The sequence below is a fragment of the Petaurus breviceps genome, unplaced genomic scaffold (genome assembly GCF_028583685.1).
Source record: "Petaurus breviceps papuanus isolate PSGF00001 unplaced genomic scaffold, PetGlider_PUasm1.0 688, whole genome shotgun sequence".
NCBI lineage: Eukaryota > Metazoa > Chordata > Mammalia > Diprotodontia > Petauridae > Petaurus > Petaurus breviceps.
In genome coordinates this window covers 13084768-13109723 of record NW_027186457.1, presented here as the reverse complement: position 1 = coordinate 13109723, position 24956 = coordinate 13084768, and the positions used below count along the sequence as shown (strand labels likewise).

At 37.7% G+C, this 24956-nt stretch overlaps 1 protein-coding gene across 12 annotated transcripts in view; it reads left to right on the top strand.

The window, feature by feature from the left end:
- TFDP2 (transcription factor Dp-2) overlaps positions 1-24956 on the top strand; it is a 172534-nt gene that overhangs the window by 35439 nt on the left and 112139 nt on the right. For 6 of the 12 annotated variants that reach the window (XM_069104662.1, XM_069104661.1, XM_069104659.1 and 3 more), the window contains one exon: positions 10318-10384. The exons of 1 other annotated variant lie outside the window; for it this stretch is intronic. In XM_069104662.1, coding sequence (XP_068960763.1) covers positions 10318-10384 — 67 coding nt within the window. Of the gene's footprint in view, positions 1-10317; positions 10385-14670; positions 14757-22884; positions 22963-24956 lie in introns of those variants that run through there. 5 more of the 12 variants (XM_069104667.1, XM_069104673.1, XM_069104668.1 and 2 more) reach the window with 4 other exon arrangements.

Here is a 24956-nt window from a genome sequence, read left to right as displayed (position 1 = left end):
TATCTTGAGTAAGGAACAGTTCAGCCAGATCACAGAGGGTTGGGAGGGAGGGGGTGGAGGTGGGTATAATATTCATTGATGCTGTATAAAGATAGGTTTGGGCCTGGTTATGAAAGGTTATAGAAACTAAACAGAAATAGAAACTATTTTAATGTCAATTGGAATCTACTGGTAAAATTTCATGAGTAGGGGATTAGCTTGGTTAGATTTGGATATAAGGAAAATTATTTTGGCAGACTAGAGTGAGGAAAGACTTGAACCAGGGAGACCAAGTAAGAGACTGTTATCACAATCTAGGCAAGAGAAGATAAAAATCTGAACTGATGTGGTATCTGTTTGAGCAAAGATGGAACTATGTGTAAGAGATGTTATGGAGGTAGAAAAGGCAAAATTTGGCAACATCTTGGATGTGTAACATAAGGGAGAGTGATGAGGTTATGAACCTGGGAGACTGGAAGTTTGGAATAGGGGAAGGTTTGAGGACAAAGAGTTCAGTTTTTAATATCTTGAGTTTGGGAGGTCTGTGGGTCATCCAGTAGGAAATGTCTAAAAGTCAGTTGATGATAGAGAACTGAATCTCAGAGGAGTAACTTTGGCTATCTGTGTTTATCTGGGAGTCACCTACATAGTTAAAGCCATTGGAGTGGGTGAGATCATTGAGAGAGAGAAGCAGCAAGAACAGGGTAAGTGACAAGGATGATGAGCAAAGGAGATGAGATGCTTGATCATACAAGCAAGAAAGAAAACTAAGAGGGAGCTAGCTGTGTCTAGAAAACTCAGAAGAGAAGGAGGATGCAGGAAGAAAGGGGGGGGTAATTCTCCCTTCTTTCTCTTAACAGTTTGTTGTTTGGCTTTATCACATTTTTTTCTCTCCATCTCCCATCCCCTGCCATTAGATTTGGTCAGAGGTATCAAATTTGCCAGGAGTGCAGACCCCAAAAAATCCCCAGTGAAGTTCAAACTAAATTACAATGTAATCCAGAAAGTTTAACCAAATGATTAAAATACAATATAACATAGATAATGTTAATTTGTGGTTTTCTAAGTCAATATGCCACCTGCAGGAATCCCTTTTATTTGAAGATTGACACCACTGGATTAGGAGGCCTCAGACTCCTTACCCTCCTTAAATCTCATGGGCTACTCCTTCATTCCATTTTAGCTGTACATAAGGATGGTCACACTAGATCTCACTGTTATCTATAAGTGTTCCACTTCCTTAATTAAAAACTTAGGCATTTCTCTATCTGACTATAACCTTGTTATCATTCTGTCAGTCAGTCAGTACACATTTATTGTGCCATCTACGTGCCAGGCACTTTGCTTAAGTACTGGGGATACAAAAAGAGGCAAAAGATGACCACTGCTCTCAAGGACCTCACAGTCTAATGGGGAGACAACATGCAAACAAATATATCTAAAGCAAGTTATGTACAGAATAAATAGAAAGTAACTAACAGAGGAAAAATACTGCAAGGGGTTAGGGAAGGCTTCCTGGAGAAAGTAAGATTTTAGTTGGGGCATAAAGGAAGTCAGGGAGGTCAGTAGTTAAAATGAGGATGAAAAGCTTTACCGGCATGGGGTACAACCAGAGAAAATGCTCAGAGCTGAGAGATGTACTGTCTTACTTGTGGAACAACCGGGAGGCCAATGTCAGTGGATTGAAGAATATGTATTGGAAGAAGCAAGAAGACTGAAAAGGTCTGGGCAGGGAGCTGGATTATGAAAGGCTTTTTTTTTTGCCAAATAGAGCATTTTGTATTTGCTCCTGGAGGTAATAGGAAGCCATTGGAGTTTATTGAGTAGAGCTGGGGAGTGACATGATTGGACCTACCTTTTAGGAAAATCACTTTAGTGGCGGAATGGAAGATGGCATAGAGTGGAGAGAGACTTGAGACATGCAGACTCCTTGACAGGTTATTGCAATATTCTAGGTATGAGGTGATGAGGGCCTGCATTAGAGTGATGGCAATGTTAGAGGACAGAAGGGGACATATTTGAGAGATGATGCAAAGGTAAAATCAACAAGCCTTTGCAGCAGCTTAGATTGGCAGAGGGGAAGTAGTATAAGAGATAGTGAGGAATCCAGGATTATTTCTAGGTTACAAGCCTGAGGGACTGAGAAGATAATATTGCCCTCTACATTAATAGTGAAGGTAGGATAGGGGAGGGTTTAGGGGGAAATATAATAAGTTCTGTTTTGAACAAAGTGAGTTTGAGACGTCTGCTGAACATTCAGTTTGAGATGTCTGAAAGGCAACTGGAGATGAGAGATTGGAATCATTAGAGAGATTGGGAAAGCAAAGGCAGATGTGAGAATCATTTGAGCAGAGAGATGGTAAATCCATGGGAACTTATGGTAACACTAGGTGAAAAAGTATGGAAGAAAAAAACACTGAGGGACACACCTAAGGTTAAAGGGTATGATCTGTAAGAGGATCCAGCAAAGTAGAGAGAGGGGTGGTTGTATAGGTAGGAGGAAAACCAGGAAAGAGTGGTAATCTGAAAACCTAGAGAAAAGAGAGTATCAGGAAGGAGACAGTGATATCAACAGTTCAAAGACTGCAGAGAAGTCAAAGAGAATGAGGATTGAGGAAAGGCCACTGGATTTGGTAACTAAGAGATCCTTGTTAACTTTGGGGAGAGCAATTTTGGTGGAATGATAAGACCTGGAGCCAGATTTTAAGGAGCTAGGGAGAGAGTGAGAAGAGAGAAACTGGAGGTAGCTATTGCAAATGGCTTTTTTGAGGAGTTTAGCTACAAAGGGAAGAGACTATATTGGATGACAGAGGTGATGGAAGGATCAGGTGAGGGTTTTTTCAGGATGGGAGGGATGTGGGCATGTTTGTAGACAGTAGGAAAGGAGCCAGTAGAGAGAGAGAGATTGGAAATAAATGAGAGAGTAGGGATGATGGATGGGATCACTTGAGCAGGCAGAGGGATTAGCCTTGGCAAGGAGGAAGGCCACTTCATCATGTGTAAAAAGGGTGAAGAAGGAGAAAGGGGTGGAAGACAGCTGAGTGGTAGGAGGGGTGACAGAGGAGAGATGGCCTTAATGTTTCCTGTAAAATATCAGGCAAGGTTCTTACCTGAGAGAATGGGGGGGGGGGGGCAGAGGGAGAAACATGGGAGGTTTGAGGAGGGCTGCAAAGGTTTGGAAGAGCTGCTGTTGTGGTAGAGGTTGTGGCAGACCCAGTCAAAATGGTTGTGTGATTTTCTTCATCTTTGTTCAGCAGCAAATGTGTGTAGAAGCAAAGAACGTGAAAAGTAGGAGTCATCTAACTAAGGCTAAAGCTTGGCTGGGGGTAATCAGTGATATGTTAAGGAGACCACAGATTCAAGAGTAGAGGACAGTGTAGGGTTGAATTGATTGACCGAGGAGTCAAGATGGGGAGAAGAGGAGAGAAAGGCCACTGCAGGGGAGATGACCCAGGAAAGAATCAAGGGTGTCAAGGGATTGCAGGTCATCGTATGGATTAAGAGTAGGATTATGTAAGGGAAGGCAGAGTGGGGGAGAGGTGAGAAGCCAGTAGTGTATGGTGGTCAGATAAAGGGATTTTTGAATTCTTGGACAGGGGGGTTGTACATCTGTGGGTGATGGTATGACCACCTTTGTGTGCAGTGGATTGAAGAATATGTATTGGGTAGTAAAGAGTAAGAAGACTTGAAAAGGTCGGGGCACACATCTTTGTGTGCAGCTAAAGTGGGGTGGAGAATTAAATATGGGGAGTGAGTAGGTTGAGGCACTGAGTAGTTAGGATAATTGAGAGAAAATCAGTATGTCTGTTGAAACCTGGTAATGTGAGGACAGGAGTTATGGAGGAGAGAAAAATTGTAAGCCAGGTGTCAGACTCATTGAGGAAGGAAGGGGAGTATCTTAGTTGTTTGTAGACAATGGCTACCAGGATTTTTATTGGATGGCAGATATTGAATAGCATGAACCTCAGTGCAAGAGAGGTTACTGAATGACAGAGGAGGGAGGAGGACCCAATTTTTGCCCAGATCAAAACTTTATTACTTCTTTCAGGCCATCGTCCTTTTTCTAACGTTCCTTTCTTCCTCCTCCAACTCTCAGTCCAGTTAGTTATCCATTTCAGATCTACCCTGTCACACAGCAACTTTGTGTGTTTGGTAGGGCTGGTATAATAATTATTCCCAGTTTACTGATGAAAAGACTGAGGTTCATAGCAATTAAGTGATTTGCCCAAAATCACAGCCAGCAAGAATCAGAGGTATGACTTGAAATTAATTGTAATTTTGTATTTCACCATATTATGCTGCCACGATATGTATGTATAAGAATAAATATAAACATGGGTGTATATACACACATATAAGTTGATACATGTGTATTTATATGTATTTTACATATAGGAAATCTCTGTGTGTGTGTGTGTGTAGATGCAGTCTATATTGCCATTTTAATTTAATAAAGAAAGGTGGAAGCAAGCATTTACCAAGAAAGCCTTGTGTGCCAGGACCTGTGCTAAGCATTTTACAAACATTATCTCTTTTGATCCTTATAGCAGCCTGGGGGGAGATGCTGTTATCCTCATTTTTATGGTTGAGGAAAATGGGGCAGACAGAGATTAAGTCCCTTGCCTAGGTCACACAGCTAGTTGGTGTCTGAGGCCAGTTTTAAGCACATGTCATTCTAACAACAGGCCCAGTACTCTACCCACTGTGCCACCCAGCTTCATGGATTTTGGCAATGGTTTCACATTTAAATAGAAATTGCTTGTATACTTTGTGCCATATTACAAAAAACATGGGTTTCATTAATCAAATACACTGTAGTGTGACAGGTATAAGAATAATCTAGGTACATATGTTGACTAATGATTGTCTTTATTTCTTTTATTAATTATAATTTAATGGTTATTTAATTATGCAGGTGTACAACTGAATTTTTTTCAGATTCACATGTTTCTTAAAAGTCAGGCATTCAATAGAGCAGATGTTTAGCTATAACAGTAACTATATAACTGTAAACTATCTGTTTTAAATCTGTGGTTTTAGTTGAGGTTTTACAGTTAGTCATTTTTGTATAAACAAAAGGTATACACTGATGCTTTTCAGTTTAAAATATCATGGTTTATTAAGTGTTTACTTTGTTATTGGGCCTATATTCAAGGGATAGTCGTTTTTATCTTTCTACTTTTACTCTGGAGAAATAGAGAGATGACATTTTTCTTTCCTTCTCAGCTTTCTTGTAAGAGTGAATATATAAATAATATGGGCAACTCAGACAATTTCTTTGGAGTTCTCTTTCTAACAAACTATTCAATATGTCAGGCATGGTTGAGCCTCTGCATTATTGCATAGAGTTCTATTAAGTTGCTTTCTACCTGGTTGTCTCTATTCTGTTCCAACACAAAGTGATATTCTTAAATTCTAGAGGAAGTTTAGGATTAGAAGGTTATTTGAATAAAGTGGGATGTTTGAGGCTACACATATGGCACTAATCAAAAGAATGTATGAAAGGCTTTTTTGCAGAGCTCTTGAATATGTATGTTGCAAACTTTAATCTTGATGAAGAAAATAATTTAAAAGTGGTAGAGTAAATAGACAAGGCACATACAACAAAACTCTAAAGCTTCCATTATTGTGGCCTCAGATCTCTAATTTGACATCACTGTCTCAGTTTCCTGCCAGTGCCGTGAACTCAAAATGTTAAAAATTGAACTAATTTTACTTGCCTTCCAAAGCTGCCTCTCCTTCTCACTTTCCTGTTCTGTTGCTCCTAGTCATCCAAGTTAGCCAGGCTCCTAGTCATCCAAGCTTGTAACTTCAGAGTGTGCTTGGTCTTTTCCCTTTCCTATACCTTCTTATATGGCATTAATTGCCAAGTCTTGTGTAAGTCTCCTGCCCTAATATTGTCACCACCAAGTCCAGACCTTCACTATCAATTGCCTAAACAATTGTAATGACTTCTTAGCTAGTGTCCATCTCTTTATTTTCTTCCTGTAGCTCTTTCTCGACCCAGCTACCAGAATAATTTTCCTAAAGTCCAAGTCTGACAGTGGCATTCTCCTGCATAAAAATTATTGGTGGCTTCCTGTTATCTGTAAAATAAAATACAAACTCAGCCTGACAGTGACCTTCAGGGTTTGACTGCACCTTCTTTCCAGCTTTATTTCACATTACTCCCCAGCACACGCTCTTATGAAATTAGACAATTAACTATTCTCTGAACTCGGCCTTCTTTCTCCTACATTAACATATTCACTCAAGCCATCCAAACCTATGCTTGGAACACATTCCTTCCTCGACCCTTCCTATCAGAATTCTTCTCTTTCTTCAGGGCTGAGCTGTGGTGTCACTTCTTCATTTAAGCCTTCCTTGATGTCTCCCAGTTGAATGTATTCTCTCTTCTCTCAGATTTTCCTAGAAACTTTTATATGAATTACTCTTTTGCCCTTCTCGTACACTAACTTCCATTATACATACCTGAATGTGTGTCATATTCCCCTTAATATGAAGTAAACTCTTTGAGGGCCAAGCAATGTCATTTTTCTCCTTTGTATCTTCAGTGGCTTAGAAAGTGCCTTGCCCTTTTGTTGTTTTGGGGGAGAGGAGGAAGGGATAGACTTGTGATTCCATTAATATAGAAAGCTCTCTGTGAGGAAACTGATTTACCATTGCAAAATCGCAACTACTCTGAATCGCATCGTCTTAAAAAGTTGCCTGGGATACTGGGAGGTTAAGCTACTTGCCCAGAGTTAGACAGCCAGTGTGTGTCAGATGTAGGGCTTGAACCCATGTCTTCCTGAGTCAGGTAGCAGCTCTTTTTCCACTATGTCATGCTGCCTCTCGTCTTGCATCTTGTACCTAGTAGGTATGTCATAAATGTATGTTAAAATTAATTGTGTGTAGAAAGCATTTTAGCCCTTTTAGTGTGATAATGTCTTGAAATAACCTCAGTATTTACTTAGAAAAAAAATATCCTGTGATGTATTAGGATAAGTAGCATCAATTGTGTCAATTAACACAAACATTTTTCCTCACAACAATTTATTATTATTATTAATTATCCAGGGTGATGAAAACCCAGTCCTTACCTGTTTGGTATTTCCTAACTTCCTTAGATCTGAGTTTCTTCTGTTCTTCCTTCATTTTTAAAGAGGACTAATGATATCACGGGGATGGCGTCTTGACTTACAAGTAAATTAGATTTAAGTGAGGCAGAAATGCACAAAGTTATCAATCTTACTCTGTCTTCATTGAAGCCCAGTGGCAAGGCAAAAGTCAGGATGACTGGTGCTGGCCCAGGACGCAGTGGATGACCTTGGTATCTTTTATGTTGCTCCATCAGAACAAGGAGGCGAGCATCAACCACCCAGAATGTGGGGTAAGGAGTTAGATGATAAAGGTGGCCAGCTAGGAGACGACAACATATCTCAAAGATTATACATCATGACCAGGAATACAGGGCTGGTTGAGTATTAGGAAAACTATAAACATATTATTATGGTCATACTATGACCATATTAATAACAAAAACAAAAATATGATTACATCAGTAAGTGTAGAAAAAGCTTTTTTTTTTAAATGGACAATTCTTATTTATCTTCAATTCTCTATCATCTTTCTCTAATGATGATAATAACTCTTCATCTCTCTCCTTGAGCCTTCAATGTCCTCCACCTTTCTTCCCCCTCACCCTGAGTCAGTGGTCTCACATTCTACATTGTGTGGAACATAGAAGCTTTCCAACTTGTGTTCCCCCACTTATCATCTTCAACTCCTCTATTTTTTCTGTTTTGTTTCCTGACTCAGGCTCTTCCTCTTCATTCTAGTATAAGAAAACTAGATATTCTGCTCTGAGTTATCAGAGAAACTTGGAGCAAAGATTTTTTCCCAAGCTGACTGTTTTCCTTCTGATTTTAATTAAGTTGATTTTGTTTATGCAAATGATGTTTTGTTTTATTAAAGAAAAATGATTGATTTTCTTTTTTCTAGCATCTCCTTTATCTTGTATAGGTAACACAAACATTTAAAAATAATTTTATTATGATTTCTCCTATCTATGCAAATGCACTTGAAATAACAAATAATTACAAGCAAATATTATAATTTTGCTTTGAAATTTAAATTTTTATCTTACTATCTCTGGCATGTGCAAATATACTTACTTAGTTGACACAACTTGGTCCTACAAGGTTTTCTTAAATTCTGATCCTTCTGTGATAGATCAGCATAGAAGTTTATTTTGAAGATTTCAAATCTTGAGATTTACAAGTGAAAATGAAACCCAGAGAGGAGGAAGTAATTTACATAAAATAATGCAGCTATTCATTAGTAGTTTGCCTCCAGGTGTCCTTTTTCTTAATAGTGTCTTTTTCAATTATATGTAAAGATAATTCTTACTCATTTTTACAAAATTTTGAGATCCAAGTTTTTCTTCTTTACTTCTCTTCCTAAAACAGTAAGCAATTTGATACAGGTTATATATATGCAATCATGTAAAACATTTCCATATTAATCATAGTTGTGAAAGGAAAAAAGAAAATGAAAATAGTATGCTTTGATCTGCATTCAGAGTTCATCAGTTCTTTCTCTGTATGTGGATAATGTTTTCTATCATGGGTTCTTTGCAATTGTCTTGGATCACTGTATTGCTGAGAAGAGCTCAGTCCATTCATAGCTGATCATCACACAGTGTTTCTGATATTATGTACAATGTTTTCCTGGTTCTGCTCATTTCACTTTATATCAGTTCATGCATGTCTTTCCAGGTTTTTCTGAAATCCTTCTGCTCATCATTTCTTATAGAACAATAATATTCCATTGCATTCATATACCACGGCTTGTTCAGCCATTCCCCAGTTGATGGGCATTGCCTCAATTTACAATTTTTTGCCATTACAAAAAGAGCTGCTATAAATATTTTTGTACATGTAGGTCTTTTTCCCTTTTTCTGTTTTTTTTGGGGATACAGACCTAGGAGTGCTGTTGTTTGATCAAGCATATGCACAATTTTGGTTATCCTTTGGGCATAGTTCCAAATTGCTCTCCAGAATGATTGGATCAGTTCACAACTCCACCAACAGTGAGTTAGTATCTCAGTTTTCTCATATCCCCTCCAACATTTATCATTTTCCTTTTCCAGGTGTCTTTTAATCCTTTGTCCTTGAAATTCCCTTGTTCACTTTGGCATTGTTTGCTTTAGCCTCCAAATATTTGGAGAAAGCTCTTTTGAAACAAAGATTTCAATTACTTACCTCTTTGTTCCAGGAATATGTGAACCCACAATCACAAAAATCAACTTATTTTAAAGCTTTGCATCAGACTAAGATATAATGCTCTCCAAGCCCAGCAATTGAGTAGGGGTCAGGGAACAGTAATGGAGTATGGGGGTAGAATAGAGAAATAGTTTCCGTTCTTCCCAATTATATCTTTACATGGGGACTTCATTAGTTTATTTGATTTATCATGAATTCCCAGTATATGACAGGTGTACTTAAATATATGTTCCAGAACACATTCCAAATATGTGTATGTATGTATGTGTGTTTTCTTATGTTATCTTGTATTTTAAATTAGCTGAAAATAGTTCCTCTCACTAGTATGGATAAGAGTTAACTGAAAAATCATTAGTGTTGAATCTAATGTATTATACCCAATTAGTATTCATAGAGCTTTGGTATAACTGTACAACTTTAGTAAAACTATTATCATTCATGGTTATAAATATAGAATTTACTTCTTTTTCTCTTTTAATAAGCTGTGTTCACTTTTGTTGACTCTTCTCTCCATATTTAGTTCTGTGATGTAGGATGTGTCCTTTGGATAACCCTTTAAATGTTAAGAAGATTCCCCAAAGGTGAATATGGATAGCAGATATCTAGCCCTTAAGCCCTGTAAAGTTTATCTGCTTTATTTGGCTTATGGTATCATAACATGCTGATCATCTGAAGGGAAAAAAAGCAAAAATCAGGTGAATTCATGATGGTAGAGTGTCAGTACCTGTACTCATTTTTGTGTCCCCTAGATTTTACAACGTTCCCATGGAAGGAACCATCAGCAATTTTTATTGATTGATAATGGAGTTCATAACATGTTCACATTTTCTTCCACAGGCTTCACAGTTATACATAAATGGAAACCATTATTTCTAGTGATTGTGAATGGTCAGCCTATGCCCACACTTAATATCATTTGCCTTTTTTAATCCCCTTCTCAATAATGTGGGTATTAATAGTTTGTAGTGGTGTGTGTCAGTCTGATGGAAGATACAAAGTTTTTTTTAAAGTACTTGGGTACTATCACTTACCCTTTTTTTTTTTAACAGAATTTTCTTTTAAAAATATTTAGGTTGGTCTGACTTCTACAAATGGAGAACTCAAAGGATTTATAGATCAGAACCTGAGTCCAACAAAAGGTAAGAATATGCAAAACAAAATGTTCTGGTTTTTATGAAAAGGGGTAGGCCATATCTATTTAATTTATAAGATGCATCATTAATTTGAATGCTTTTATACATAATTTATTATGTGTTACAACAAACACGTGTTTGCTCATAGCAAATAACCTACATTACTGTCTTGTCAGAATCAGATATTACCAGTTTCTTAGAATTCTTTGATCCCCCCCATTCATTGCTAACAGATTTTTTTCTCAAATATGAATAATGTGCCTGATCCAAGGAAGTTAGAATTAATTTCCCATCACTTCTCCTTGACAAAGTAGGACTATGAACTTCCCTTTGAATAACTCACTGGCATCTTTGAATCATAGATTTAGAAGAAGGGGAAGGAGATAAGTGTTTATGGAGTGCATACTTTTGTACCAAGCACTGTGCTAAACACATTACAAATATTTTCTGATTTGATCCTTATGACACAATCCTGTGAGGTAGGTGCTATTATTATCTCCAATTTCTAGACAAAGAAACTGAGGCAGACAGGTGGTAATTGGTCCAGGGACAAACAGCTAATAAGTATGTGAAACCTAATTTGAACTCAAGTATTCCTCACTCTAGGCCCAGTGCTCTATCCCCTGTACCATCAACTATATCTAATTTAGCTTTAGAGCTAAAATACACCTTAGAGTTTTCTATTTCAGTACTCTTAATTTTGAGGTGAAACTGAGACCTAGAGAGATGCAGTGACTTGCCCCAAGATTGTTTAGGAATTAATTACAGGAGGAATTTGAACTAAAGTTCTTTGACTCCAAATAATGTGTTCTTTTCCCCTTAACTTCGCCATCTTGCATAATCCCTTACTAACTGAAATGACTCAGAGGAGTAGAGAAATTGACACTGAAGATTTTTCTGTTCTGCTTTGGGATTTTATTATTAAGCATACAATTTTTTTAGAATAGCTGGTGCCTGAAGGCCTATTCATCCACATAAACTGATACATTTTTTGTAAATCTGTTAATATGAGTTACACATATTTGCCTTGCTAGAATGTTTGAAGGTGACTTTATTTCTTCAAAATTCCATTTCAGATTCATTATACCCTCAGTCTACTCTTGTGTTTCTTTAAAAAACCCAATTTCTATTTTCAGATTTAGATTTAACTTTTATATAGGGAAACTCATTTTTGTAGTAGTCATAAATTAGGAAATTTATTATCTCAATGGCATTTTTTGCCCTATTGAAGAGAAAGATGCTTAGGATAGATTTGCTTATTCAGCAAAGAACTCACCAAGGAAAGAATATGAATGATTGGCATAACAACTTAAAGCAGATACTAATCAACAGATTCCTAAAGCAAGGTGCTCCTGAAAAGCAGTGTGTCATTATGACCTGTGGAAGAGTATTGTACTTTCCCAAGAGAAGTGATGTTGATGTTTGGATAAAGCACCTCAGAGGATTAAAATGATATTTTCATACCAATAGATGTCAGATATTTTAAAAATATAATAGAAATTTAGACAAGGTGCTTTAAAAATGTAAATAAGTATTTTAGTGCTGTGAAGGAGGAATTGAAAATAAATACAATAATATCTAGACCACAGCATTATTTTATTATTATTTTTTTTTGGACGGCAATTGGGGTTAAGCAACTTGCCCAAAGTCGCATGGCTGGTGTGTCTGAGGCTGAATTTGAACTCAGGTCTTCCTGACTCCAGGGCCGAAGCTCTATTCACTGCGCCACCTAGCCACCCCAGACAACAGCATTGTTGTGATTGAAACTGGGAATCTAGTTGTATAATCCAGAGGTATAAGTGGGTCTTATCCAGAAAGTAGGATGATGAAGATGATTAAGTAATGAAGAAATATGGAGAATAAAAACAAGATGGGAAAGATTAAAAAATAAAGTTACAATGAAGGGCAGAAAAAAAAAGCCAAAAAGGCAAGAAGAGAAAAAGATAGGGATTCCATCATGGCTGTACAAAGGTGACTGAGTCTGATCTCTAGGATTAAGGGATAATGAAGACAATTGGTACTAAACTGATTGAACAACAACACGTGATGCCGATGATTCTTAGCTATATATTGTTTTTATATAATAATTACTTATTTCCTTAAAATAATAAAATAGCTGGAATTTGTTAGAGCTGTTTAAAATTTGGGAAGCAACATACAGCTCATCTCATTGTAGCTATATTTCGGCACTGTTAGGTAGGTAATATAGCCATTGCTGTTATTAGTGTTATTCTCGTTTTTCAGATGGGGTAATTGAGGTTAGCGAAATTAAGTGTCATTCACTTAGTCATATACCTAGTGAATATCTGAATTTGAACTCAGCTCTACTTGACTCCTAAATCCATTATGCCATTCATGGGACATGAAAACATGATATTAGAACTCTTTGAACAGTTTTTCTATGTTGCCTCTATCTTTTTTCTTACCACTTACTCCTTAATCACTAGCGTTTTGATTTTTGAGCCAATCATTTTACTAAAACTGTTGTCCTCAAAGTTGCCTAATCAAGTGACCTTTTCTCAGTCTTCATTCTTGATCTCACTATAACATGGAACACTGTTGGTCATCTCGTCCTTGAAACTTTATCCATCTGTGACTTCTGTGACATTACATTACCTTGGTGCTCTCTCCTTCTTGTTCTGTTTTTTTCTCACTCTCCTTCACAAGTTTTTTCTTCTTAGAGCTCAATCTTTGGTCTTTCACTCTTTTTGTTCTGTTATCTCTTGTAGATTCCTTCTTACCACTCTTTCAGTTACCTTTGACAATGGTTCTTAATCTGCAGCCATAGAGCACATTTCTCACCGCAACTTCTTCCTACATATTTCCACCAGAATATCCTGCTAAGCGTATAAAATTCAGCATGTCTAAAATGGACTTAGAACTTTTCTCACAAGTATTCTCTGGCCTTCGCTTACCTCCACTTGCCTATTACTGTTGGTGGGGCACCATCAGTTCTTCTAGTCATTAAGGCTTGACGCTTATAGTGATCCTCATTTCTGCCTTCTTAGCCCATATCCACCCAATTACTATAAGTTTTATCCTTCTTCGTAAAGGCTCCCATTTCTTCCATTCAGTTACCACCATCACTCCCCAGTTCTAGATGTTTATCATACCTAGGATAGTATACTGTTTTCCAAAGAGATTATCCTGATTCCTGTATACTTACCTTGTCCTATCCCCACCAGATTAGTCTTTCTAAAATATTGCTATACTGTCAGCTGGCATTTAAGCAGTGCTTTGAGGTTTGCAGATAGTTTTATAGTCATCGTCTCCTTTGATTTTTACTGTAACTTTGTAAGGTAAGCACTCAAGTATTATTGTCTCCATTTTTCAACTGGAGAAAATCAAAATCAGAGAAGTTAAGGGACTTGATTTTGGTTTTACATCTACTAAGTGCCTAAATCTCTCCTGATCTGAGCCTAATGTTCTTTCTTCTATAAGAGATTACCTCCTTATGTTTTTCTGTTATCATGTATCATGATTACTATAACATATTATAATATATTACTACCCTTTACCACCTCACTAAGGGGCCTGAAGTGGCTTCTCATTGTCTATAGCATTAGTTTCCAAAGTAGGGGTGAGGGCCTGACTCTGAATCAAATAGTTGGAGAAGGGGAAAATAAGTTGCAGACTTCGCCACTGTAGTGGCCAATTTTGGGGCTTGTCTCTAACACATTTGCTCCTAACCCCCAATAATTTATTCTGAACTCTTCCTCTGAAGATCTCAGCTTCCTCTTTTGTCCAGTTATAGCCTAACCCACCGGACCTGAGCTCATGGCAGCTGTTATACAGGTACAATTGAAAAAATGACTTTTTCTCACGGACACCCTCACAGTAGAGTTTTCCTGTGTCCTGATCACATGGTAATGGTAATAGATGGGCCCGAGTGGTAAGACACCTACCCTTTCTCATTTTGGGTAGGACAGTCTCACCAGATGAGCAGGTGTGGACAGGTTGTGATCCACTTCTCAGTCTCATTACATTATCTTTTTTTTGAAAACAGCTTTATTTTAAATACCAAATAGAGTAAGCATTCCTATGTACCATGCTGAACATAAAAGAAGGATTGTAGATGTAACTGTGACTCTTTTACATACAGCTTGCTTTTCCTTGTAAGCACATAATAAATTCATCATGTAAATTTCAATGCTGCCCTGTTTGTCTGTTTCTTTCTTGCCTTCCTCTTGTTCTTTTCTGTTCATGGAAAAATACTTCAATGATTTTCTTTTCTTTTTTTTTTACAACCCTGCTGCTATCTCCCTTTTCCTTCTTCCCTTCTCCTGCCCTAGTTGAAAAAGAAGTCAAGCAAAACAAATGCCATTCCTGAAGATGTCAGCATCTTACTCTGCGTCTTGATTCCATCCCATCTCAGGAGGTCAGTAGCATGCTTCATTGCCAGACCTCTAGAATTGAAAGGAAAATAAATAGTTTGGGAGACAAAGTGGTAAACTTTGCTCAAATAATGGACTTTCTGAAAATTAGAATAGACCAAATAGGTGTCAGTGCCACCATGAGTCAGCAAGGAATAATAGAACAAAATCAGCATATTGAAAAAATGTGAAATAATAACAAATGCTATAATAGGTAACATTTATATACTGGTTGCTATGTGCTAGGCACTGTTCAAAGCACTTTATGACTACTATCTCCTTTGATCTCAAAACAACCCTGGGAGGTAGGTGCTATTATAATCTCCATTCTGCAAATGAGGAAATTGAAGCAAACAGAGATTAAGTAATTTGCCCAGGGTTATACAACTAGTAAGTGCCTGAGGCGGAATTTGAACTCAGGTCTTTCTGACTGTAGGCCCAGCACTCTATCCACTGTACCACCTAGATACTTGATATAAAAAGCAACTGACTTGGTGAACGGGTCAAGGTAAGATAATTTGATTACACTTGCTTAAAATCACTTTTGAGGAAATTAGACACTGTTTTTTAAGAATCATAAATGAAAACTATTAGAACCACAGGGCAGAGTGAGGATAGAACTAATCTACCTTCTGAAAGAAACCCCTAAAGGGAAAGTCCTAGGAATTTTATAGTCAAGGTCCAAAGCCCCCACAACAAAGAAAAAATATCGCAAGCATCCCATCTCTGAAACTTAATCTGTGTGTAATCAGGGGTAACTCAGGTTTTCAGAGTTGCAGTTTTATCATCTTTAAAATAGCGTAATCATAACACTATCTATTTCACAGGGGTATTGTGAAGAAAATGCTTTGCTAACTGTATTTTGAAAGGACTTTAGAAAGTTGTCTAGGCCAACCCCCTCTTGGTTACATGAATCTATTCTCTACAATATCCATGATCATTAGTCTTATATCTTTCAGAGTACTATTAGAGTTCTGCATTTATTTAAATAGGATTTTAGCTTTTGTCTTAAAGTTAATCTGATAAATACTTTCCAAAAGTTTGACATCATGTAGAGTGCCTTTGGATTTTATGTCATAGTAGATTTGAGCCCACAACGAAAAAAAAAGTTTTTGTTCACTCTATGTGAAATGAATGGAAGGTTCTACTTCAAGAGTAATATATCTATTAGGGCAAATATATTTATAGTGGATACCACTAGATTTGATTCTGAATATGAGTTAATGTTTTTGGCCTATCTGCTTTATTTTTTCTATCTACTTTTTTTGCTAGTCTCTAATCTGTTTTTGTTTAGGAAATTTGGTGTGAATTTTTTTTTTCAAATGCTTTACTAACTTCTGATTTACATCATTCATTTCTGCCAGATTTTGAGTTACAGATTTTCTCCCCATTTTTCCCTTACCCACCCCCCAAAAATAGCAGTCCCACAGGATATCCCCTCCTCCAATCTGCTCTCTCCCATATTTTCTCCCATACTCCTTTCAACTTTTCCAGTGGATCTCTATGCCCCAGTGCCTGTATATCTTATTTCCCAATTACATGTAAAATAGTATTAATAATAGTGTGTGTGTGTGTGTGTGTATATATATATATTTATTTAAACATTTGATTTTAAAATTTGAATTCCAGATTCATTCCCTTCCTCCCTTGTTACCCACCCTTACTGGGAAGATAAGCAGTTCAGTGTAGGATGTACATGTGTGGCTAATGCAAAACAATAACCTAGTAGATATATTGTAAAAGACTGACTATATTTCCCTCCCTCCTATCCATACACCTCCCACTTGTTCTGTTCTCTACTTTGATCCTGTCCCTTTTCAAAAGTGGGTGCTCCCAGCTTCCCTTGCCCCAGCTTGCCCTCCCTTCCATCATCCCCCCTCTAATCTCCTTCCCCCCCCACTCTTCTGTAGGGTGAGATGCCCTATTTAGTGTGTATTTCATTCCCTCCTCAAGCCAAATTCAATGGGAATAAGGTTGACCCATTCCCTTTTGCCTTCCTATTCTTCCCCTCCAGTGTAACCATTTCCCCTTGCCTCTTCTGTATGAGATAGTTTACCCCATTCTGTCTCTCCCCATCTCCTCTCATTATATTCCTCTCTCACCTCTTAATTTCACCTTTTAAGTATCATCCCTTCCTGTGAAATCGGTCCTGTGCCTTGTATCTATGTATACCTGTAAACATATATACACATTCACATATGTATTCATATGCCCATATACCCTCATATATAGACCTATGTACATATTTCTATTCCCTTCAACTATTGAGAAAAGATTCATAAGTTACAATTGCAATTTTTCCATGTAGGAATTTTAATAGTTCAACTTTGATAAGTTCCTTATGGTTTCTTTTCCCTGTTTACCTTCTCATGCTTCTCTTGCTTCTTATATCTGAATGTCAAATTTTCTGTTCAAATCTGGTGTTTTCAGCAAGAATGCCTGAAATTCTTGAATTCACTGAATGACCATATTTTCCCCTGAAACATGATACTCAGTTTTGCTGGGTAGGTGACTCTTGATTTTAATCCCAGCTCCTTTGACCTCCGGAATATCATATTCCAAGCCCTTCAATCCCTCAGTGTAGAAGCTGCCAGATCCTGAGTTATCCTGACTGTATTTCCACGATATTCAAATTATTTCTTCCTGGCTGCTTGTAATATTCTCTCCTTTGGAACCTGGCTATAATATTCCTAGGAGTTTTCTTTTTGGGATCTTTTTCAGGAGGTGATCGGTGGATTTTTTAAACCTCTGTTTTGCTCTCTGATTTGAAAACATCAGGGCAGTTTTCTTTGAGAACTTCCTGGAGGATGATTTCTAGGTTCTTACTTTGATCATGGCTTTCAGATAGTCCAGTAATTTTAAAATTATCTCTCCTGGATCTATTTTCCAGGTCAGTGGTTTTTCCCATGAGATATTTCACATTGCCTTCTATTCTTTCATTTGTTTGTATCGGTTTAACAGCATCTTGGTTTCTCATAAAGTCATTACCTTCCATTTGCTCCAGTCTGATTCTTTTTTTTTTTTTTAAGCAATCGGGATTAAGTAACTTGCTCAAGGTTACACAGCCAGTTATTTCTGGGTGTAGTGCTAAGTATCTGAGCCTGGATTTGATCCCCAGGTCATCCCGACACTGGAGCTGGTACTCTTTACTTGCTGAGCCACCTGGCCACCCCTAAGCAATTGGGGTTACGTAACTTGCTCAGGGTTACATGGCCAGGTGTTTCTGGGTGGGTGCTAAGTATCTGAGCCCAGATTTGATCCCCAGGTCATCATGACACTGGAGCCGGTGCTCTTACTCGCTGTGCTACCTGGCCGTCCTTCCAGTCTAATTCTGAAGCCATGATTTTCCTCATTGAGCTGTTGAGATTCTTTTTCCATCTGGCAAATTCGACTTTTTAAGGCATTCTTCTCCTCATTGCCATTTTGAGCCTCTTTTGCCATTTGAGTCAGTCTGTTTTTTAAAGTGTTATTTTCCGCAGTCAGGCTGTTGACTCTCGTTTCATAATTTTCTTGCATTGTTCTCATTTCTCTTCCCAATTTTCCCTCTACTTCTCTTATCTGCTTCTTAAGGTCCTCTATGGCCTGTAACCAGCTTTTATTTTCCTTTGAAGCTTTTGGTGCAGGATTTCTGACTTCACTGTCTTCCTCCTGTTCCATGCTTTGCTCCTTTTTGTCCCCAAAATAGGAGTCTAATGTTGGAATTTTAGAGTCCCCTTTTTACATGGATTGGGGAAGGTGGAAGCTGAAGCTGTGGGGAGGTCCTTCTACTCCGCCATCTTGGCTCTGCCTGGTGTGAAATTTTATATTTATCAGGGCTTTGGTCTCTCAGTCTGGGCTTAGTTTTAAGATATTTCAAATTTGGGGGGTGGGGGGGTGGAGCCAAGATGGCAGAGTAGAAGCAAGAAATTCCATGAGCTTCCGCCACTACCACCTCCAATACCTGTAAAATATGACTCTAAACAAATTTTAGAGCTACAGAACCCACAAAGTAACAGAAAGAAACAAATCTCCCACTGACGCCAGCCTGGCAGGCCAACAGGAAGGGTATGTTGCACCAAGCTGGGAACTGCATGCAGTCCCATGTGAGCCATACGGAGCTCAGGGTGGCTGGATCGGACTTCAGGAGAGTGAATCACCAGCAGCTTTGGCTGTTTCCAGACTTCTCAACCCATAAATGCCAAAGAGAAAGTAAAAGATCAGTGGGGAACTTTGTTGGAACTGGGTTACAGAAGAGTGCAGTCTGGCCCCTGCCCCTGGGGCGAGAGGTAGTGGAGACAGGGCAGCTGCAGCTGCTGTTGAGTGGCTGCCTCCCCGGGTACTGGCTTGCAGATAATAGGGGGATCAAGCGACCATTCAGAGGATAATCACTCTTGCATATTATATCTTAATCACCTGCTTGTATCTGGGTTGCTGTCTTGAGTGGTGGTCCTGGGGTGATGGAACACCAGTGTGCCAGAACTTATGTTGGCCGTAGAGAGGGTGCCTCCTCAGACCTCTGACAACATTTTTGAAAACCCCAGCCATTTGGGACAAAGCTCTCTACTCCAGAAGCAGAGTTCTACCATGTCAAAGAGCTCAAAAGTCACGTAATTGGCTGGAAAGATGAGCAAGCAGAGGAAGCACAATCAGACCATAGAACCCTTTTTTGGGGACAGAATGGATCCAAACATGGAACCTGAAGAAATCAATAAAGGCAAAACTCCTGCATCAGAAGCTCCAAGAGAAATATGAATAGGTTACAGGCCATGGAGGAGCTTAAGAAGAATTTTGAAAATTACGAGAAGTGGAGGAAAAATTGGGAAGAGAAATGAGAATTGTGTAAAAAAATCATGAAAAACAAGTCAACAAAACAACCTGCTAAAGGAGACCCAAAACAATACTGAAGAAAATAACACCTTAAAAAATAGACTAACTCAAATGGCAAAAGAGGTCCCCAAAACCAATGAAAAGAATGTGTTTAAAAGTCAAATTGGACAGATGGAAAAGGAATTTCAAAAACTCACTGAACAGAATAATTCCTTCAAAATTAGATTGGAGCAAATGGAAGCTAATGACTTTATGAGAAATCAAGATACTATAAAATAGATCGAAACAAATGAAAAAATAGAAGGCAGTGTGAAATATGTGATTGGAAAAACCACTGACCTAGAAAATAGAACCAGGAGATATAATTTAAAAAATTATTGGATTACTTAAAAACTATGATCAAAAAAAGAACCTAGAAATCATCCTTCAAGAAATTCTCAAGGAAAATTGCCCTTATATTCTAGAAACCAGAGAACAAAATAGAAATCAAAAGAATTCACCAATCGCCTCTTGAAAAAGATCCGAAAAAGAAAACTCCTAGGAATATTATAGCCAAATTCCAGAGTTTGCAGGTCAAAGAGAAAATACTGCCCACAATCAGGATAACATAAGACCTAGCAGCTTCTACATCTTCATAAGGGACTATAGGGCTTGGAATATGATATTCCAGATGTCAAAGGAGCTAGAACTAAAACCAAGAATCACCTACCCAGCAAAACTGAGTATAATGCTTCAGAGGAAAATATGGTCATTCAATGAAATACAGGATTTTCAAGCATTCTTGATGCAAAAACCAGAGCTGAGCAGAAGCAAGAGAAGCATGAGAAGGTAAACAGGAAAAAGAAATCATAAGGACCTTATTAAAGTTGAACTATTTATATTCCTACATGGAAAAATGATAATTGTAACTCAAAACTTTTTTCAGTATGAGGATAATTGAAGGGAATATATATCATGTATATGTATATAAATATATGTGAGTGAGCAATTGTATGTTCATGTATACATCGACAGAGGTCACAGGATGAGTTGAATATCCCTTCGGATGATATCTTAAAAATAAAATTAAGAGGTGAGAGAGGAATTTATTGGGAGAAGGAGAAAGGGAGAGATAGACTATGGTACATTATATCATATAAAAGAGGCAAGAGAAAACTGTTACAATGGAGTGGAAGAGCAGGAAGGTGAAAGGGAATGGGACAACCTTATTCTCATTGAATTTGGCTTAAGGAGGGAATAATAACATACACACTCAATTGGGTATCTTATCCTACTGGAAAATAGGGGGGTGGGGGATGATAGAAGGGAGGGCAGATTGGGGGAGAGGGTAGTTAGAAGCACATACTTTTGAAAAGGGATAGGGTCAAAGTAGAATAGGAACAAGTGTGGGGCGGGATAGGAAGGAGGGAAATATAGTCAGTCTTTCACAATATATCTACTATGGCAATGTTTTGCATAATTACACATGTACATCCTCTATTGAATTGCATATCTTCTCAGTGGGGGTGGGTGAGGAGGGAAGAAGGGAAAGAATCTTGAAATCAAAGTTTTAAAAACAGATTTTTTTAAAAAATTGTTTTTTACATGCAACTGGGAAATAAAATATACAGGCACTGGGGTATAGAAATCCATCTTGCCTTACTACAAAGTTAGAGGGGAGATGGGGGAGGATATAAGAGAAAGCAGATTGGGGGAAGGGGTATTCAGTAGGCTCACTATTTTGGGGTGGGGGTAGGGGAAAGACAGGGAGAAAATTTGCAACTCAATCTTGTGGAAACGAATGTTGAAAACTAAAAATAGGGGCAGCTAGGTGGCGTAGTGAGTAAAGTGCAGGCCCCGGAGTCAGGAGGACCTGAATTTGGTTCCAGTCTCAGACACTTAATACCCACACCAAAAAAAAAAAAACTAGCCGTGTTACCTTGGGCAAGTTACTTAACCCCAGTTGCCCTCCAAAAGGCCAAAAAAAGAAATTAAAATTTTCAAAATCAGTTTTGGGTCTGAAAAAGAGACCTATTAATTCCATAATTAATTTTATCATTAGTTATACATAAATACATATATTATTTTTCCTTAAGAATATGGCTTCATAATTTCTTTTCCTAAATTATATCTTCATTTCATCTTTCTTGCTACTTCAGATTCCAAATGAAGATATTCATTGGAATTAGGCGGAAACAATCAAAGTTAAGACCTTTTCCTGCTTATTATCTTTTAAGTATTGAAATTCTAGGAGTCCCCTGAATTTAAAAAGACTCTTTCTAAATAAGATCTTGGTTACCCCATCTTTTAATCTTCCTGTTAGCTGTTTTTGCAATTTGGATTGTGGTTTATTAGAATTACAAAATATTCATGCTCTCAGAAATCACCATGTCATTTTAACTATAGGTTTTGATGATTCTGTACAGTTGTTATAAATGTGTGGCTAGTAGATTTTTTCTTCTTAAATATGCCCCTGTTTTATATTCTCCAGTATGATGGTTATTGTTAAATTGCTTCATTTTCAAGTGATTTTCCTAAAGTGCAACTTTACGGGGAGTTCAGTATTGCCTCTAGAATTAAATACAAACTCTTCTCTTTAGCCTTTAGAGTTCTTCCCAGTGTGACCCTATTCTGCCTTTACAACTTTATTATATGTTGCTCCTATTTGTACTTTACAGTCCATACAAGTTTGACTTCTTGCTGCTTCTCACACAGGAGAATCATTTCTCTGTGCCTTTGCATTGACCCATCCCCATGCCTGAAATGCTTTTCTACTTTACATCTGTCATTTATTATGTGTGCCCAAGTACTGTGAATACAAATAGAACTAGAAGAAAGGCTTCTCCTAGCTTCAAGGAAATTACCTTCTAAAAGGGGTAAGAAAACACATAAAAGGAAATTGAAGGGCAGGCAGGAGTTCCTGGCCCTGGGACATGGTAGAGGAAATCCAGAGTGCAGCCTGTAGAGTGATGAGACTATAGTAGGCTCTTGAAATGGAATTTCTGGGAGAAACCATTGAGAAGGCCACAGGCATAGAGGATATGGTGTGAATTATAGGGCTACAGTGAAATTTCAGGATGAAGAGCTGGGGGCGTGGTAGAGGAAGTCCACAGTATAACCTAGAGAGGAATGAGCCTCATAGAATTTATTTCCTGCAGCACTATGCTTAAGCAACATCTCCTAAATGAAGTCTTTCTTGGTACACCTCCCTCCATTGGACCCTTCTCCCAAACAAAATTTACTTTGTATTTACTTAGTATATACTTATTTATGTACATGTTTTCCCTTCTGATAGAATGTAAACTCCTTGAGGGCAGATACTGTTTCATTTTTGTTTTTTATCTCCAGGGCTTAGTGCACTATCTGACACGTATTGAACATTCAAGAAGTGCTTGTTGATGAGTTGATTGATTTCTAGATTTGGAGGTAATGATACCTGTTACTTTTAGAAATTTTGAAGTTAGCCACTCCCCTACTTGTGAAAGTGTCATAAACTGAATCTCCTCTTAGAGGAAATGATACACACAATCTTGTGTTATTTCCACATCCATATTTAGTAAGTCAGCTTGTAAGCCTTTAGAAAGAGTAGGACTGTTGACATAAAATTTCTTTTCTTATGTAACTTCTTGTTGTTTTAAGAATGGAATTTATTTAGGAGTCTTTTTTCCAGACTGTCATTGCCTATTAGTGTCTTACTGACCTTTTATCCATAACCATAGTCCACACCTGAAGCCCAGTAAGTTAAATGATTTGACCAAGATTACTCAACTAGTTTTGCCCAGAATTTGGTTCTGCTGACTCCTAGTACGTTGTTCTTTCCATTACAACACATACCCTGTCCAAAACCCCAAAAATTCTTATGTGGGATCATATTACAGAGTGATTCTAAAGAAACACGGAAGAGTATGTATATTCCTCTGCTTTAATAAAAAGTTGATGCTGTTGGAAGATATAATTCCTTAATATGTTAGCTCATATTTTGAAATTTTGGAATTGGAAGGGACCTTAATGACCACCAAGTTCCACCCATATCCTCCAAAGGAATCCTCACTATAACATACTTGACAAGTGGTTATCTAGTCTTTTGATTGAAGACTCCATTGAGAAGAAAGCCACTACTTCCTAAGTCTGCTTCTTCCATTTAAGGATAACTTGGTTTAGAAGTTTGTCCAAACATCAAACTCATCTCTTTGCAACTGATTCCTACTTCTACCCTCTGAGGCCAAACAAGACAGAACTAATCCGTTTTCTACATTAAAGTCTTATTAGTACTTAATGACAGATATCACCCAGGGATCTTTTCTAGTCTAAATATCCTGAGTTCCTTTTAGAAGTCTTCAAAGGGAATGTACTTGATAGTTTATTTGTTCGCATTTAAAATTTGGTGTTGTAACTGATATCATGGGAGCCTATATGATATTAGATATGGTTTCCATAAATGTTAGGACTTATACCTTATGAAAGTGAAATCCACTGATACTATAATCCAGTAGTGGAACGTGTTACCTTTAAATTAAATGGAATTACCTTTCACTGGAGGTCTTCAAGTGGAAGATAACTGGTTAAAATTTTTTTAATTTTTATTTGTTTGTTTTTTGCAGATGGAAGGCAATATCATAGAAGACCTTCCTACTTTTGGTAAAATTTTGGCTAGATAATCCCTAAGTTACTTTCAGTTCTGAGAATCTATCATTCTGTGATTAAAAGGAAGATAAGGGATGAAAGAAAAAGTGCTGGTTTGGCATCTGAGGACCTCTTTAAATTCCTGATTCTGCTACTTACTACTTGTGTGACCTGGAGAAAATTATTTAACCTCTCTGGGGCTCATTTTCCTAATCTGTAAAATAAGTGTTAGACTATGTGGACCTTTAAAATCTCTTACAGTTCTATATCTGTGTGATTCTAAATACAGTGACCATAAGATATGCCTGTAACCCCAGTCTGACACATGATTATGTTCTGTTGTATAAAAAGAGAAGAAACTGAGTGTGGAGACCCAAGAGACTTACTTGAATCCTGACCCTGTCACCTACTTAGTTGTGTGACCTTGGCAAAGTCACTTCTCTTGATACTTCAGTTTTCTTATCTGTTAAATAAGGGAGTTGGATTAGATGGATCACTATGTTTCTTCCAGCCTCTAAATCCCAGGTTAATCTAAAAACATCAAATAAATGTTCTTGATTTTCCTTTAATCCAAATTAAACCCCTTCCTAACTTTTCCGGTTTTTTTAATCCTCATTGTCCTCTATTTAATCTCTGATCTAGAGACTCTGTCCTCATTACTATTCCTTGCATATAATACTTCATCTCTTGACTGTGCATTTCCACTGGCTATCTTCCATGCTTGAATTCTCTCCCTCCTCATGTCTATTTCCTGGCTTTGCTGGTTTCCTTCAGGTTCCAGATAAATTCTTACCTTT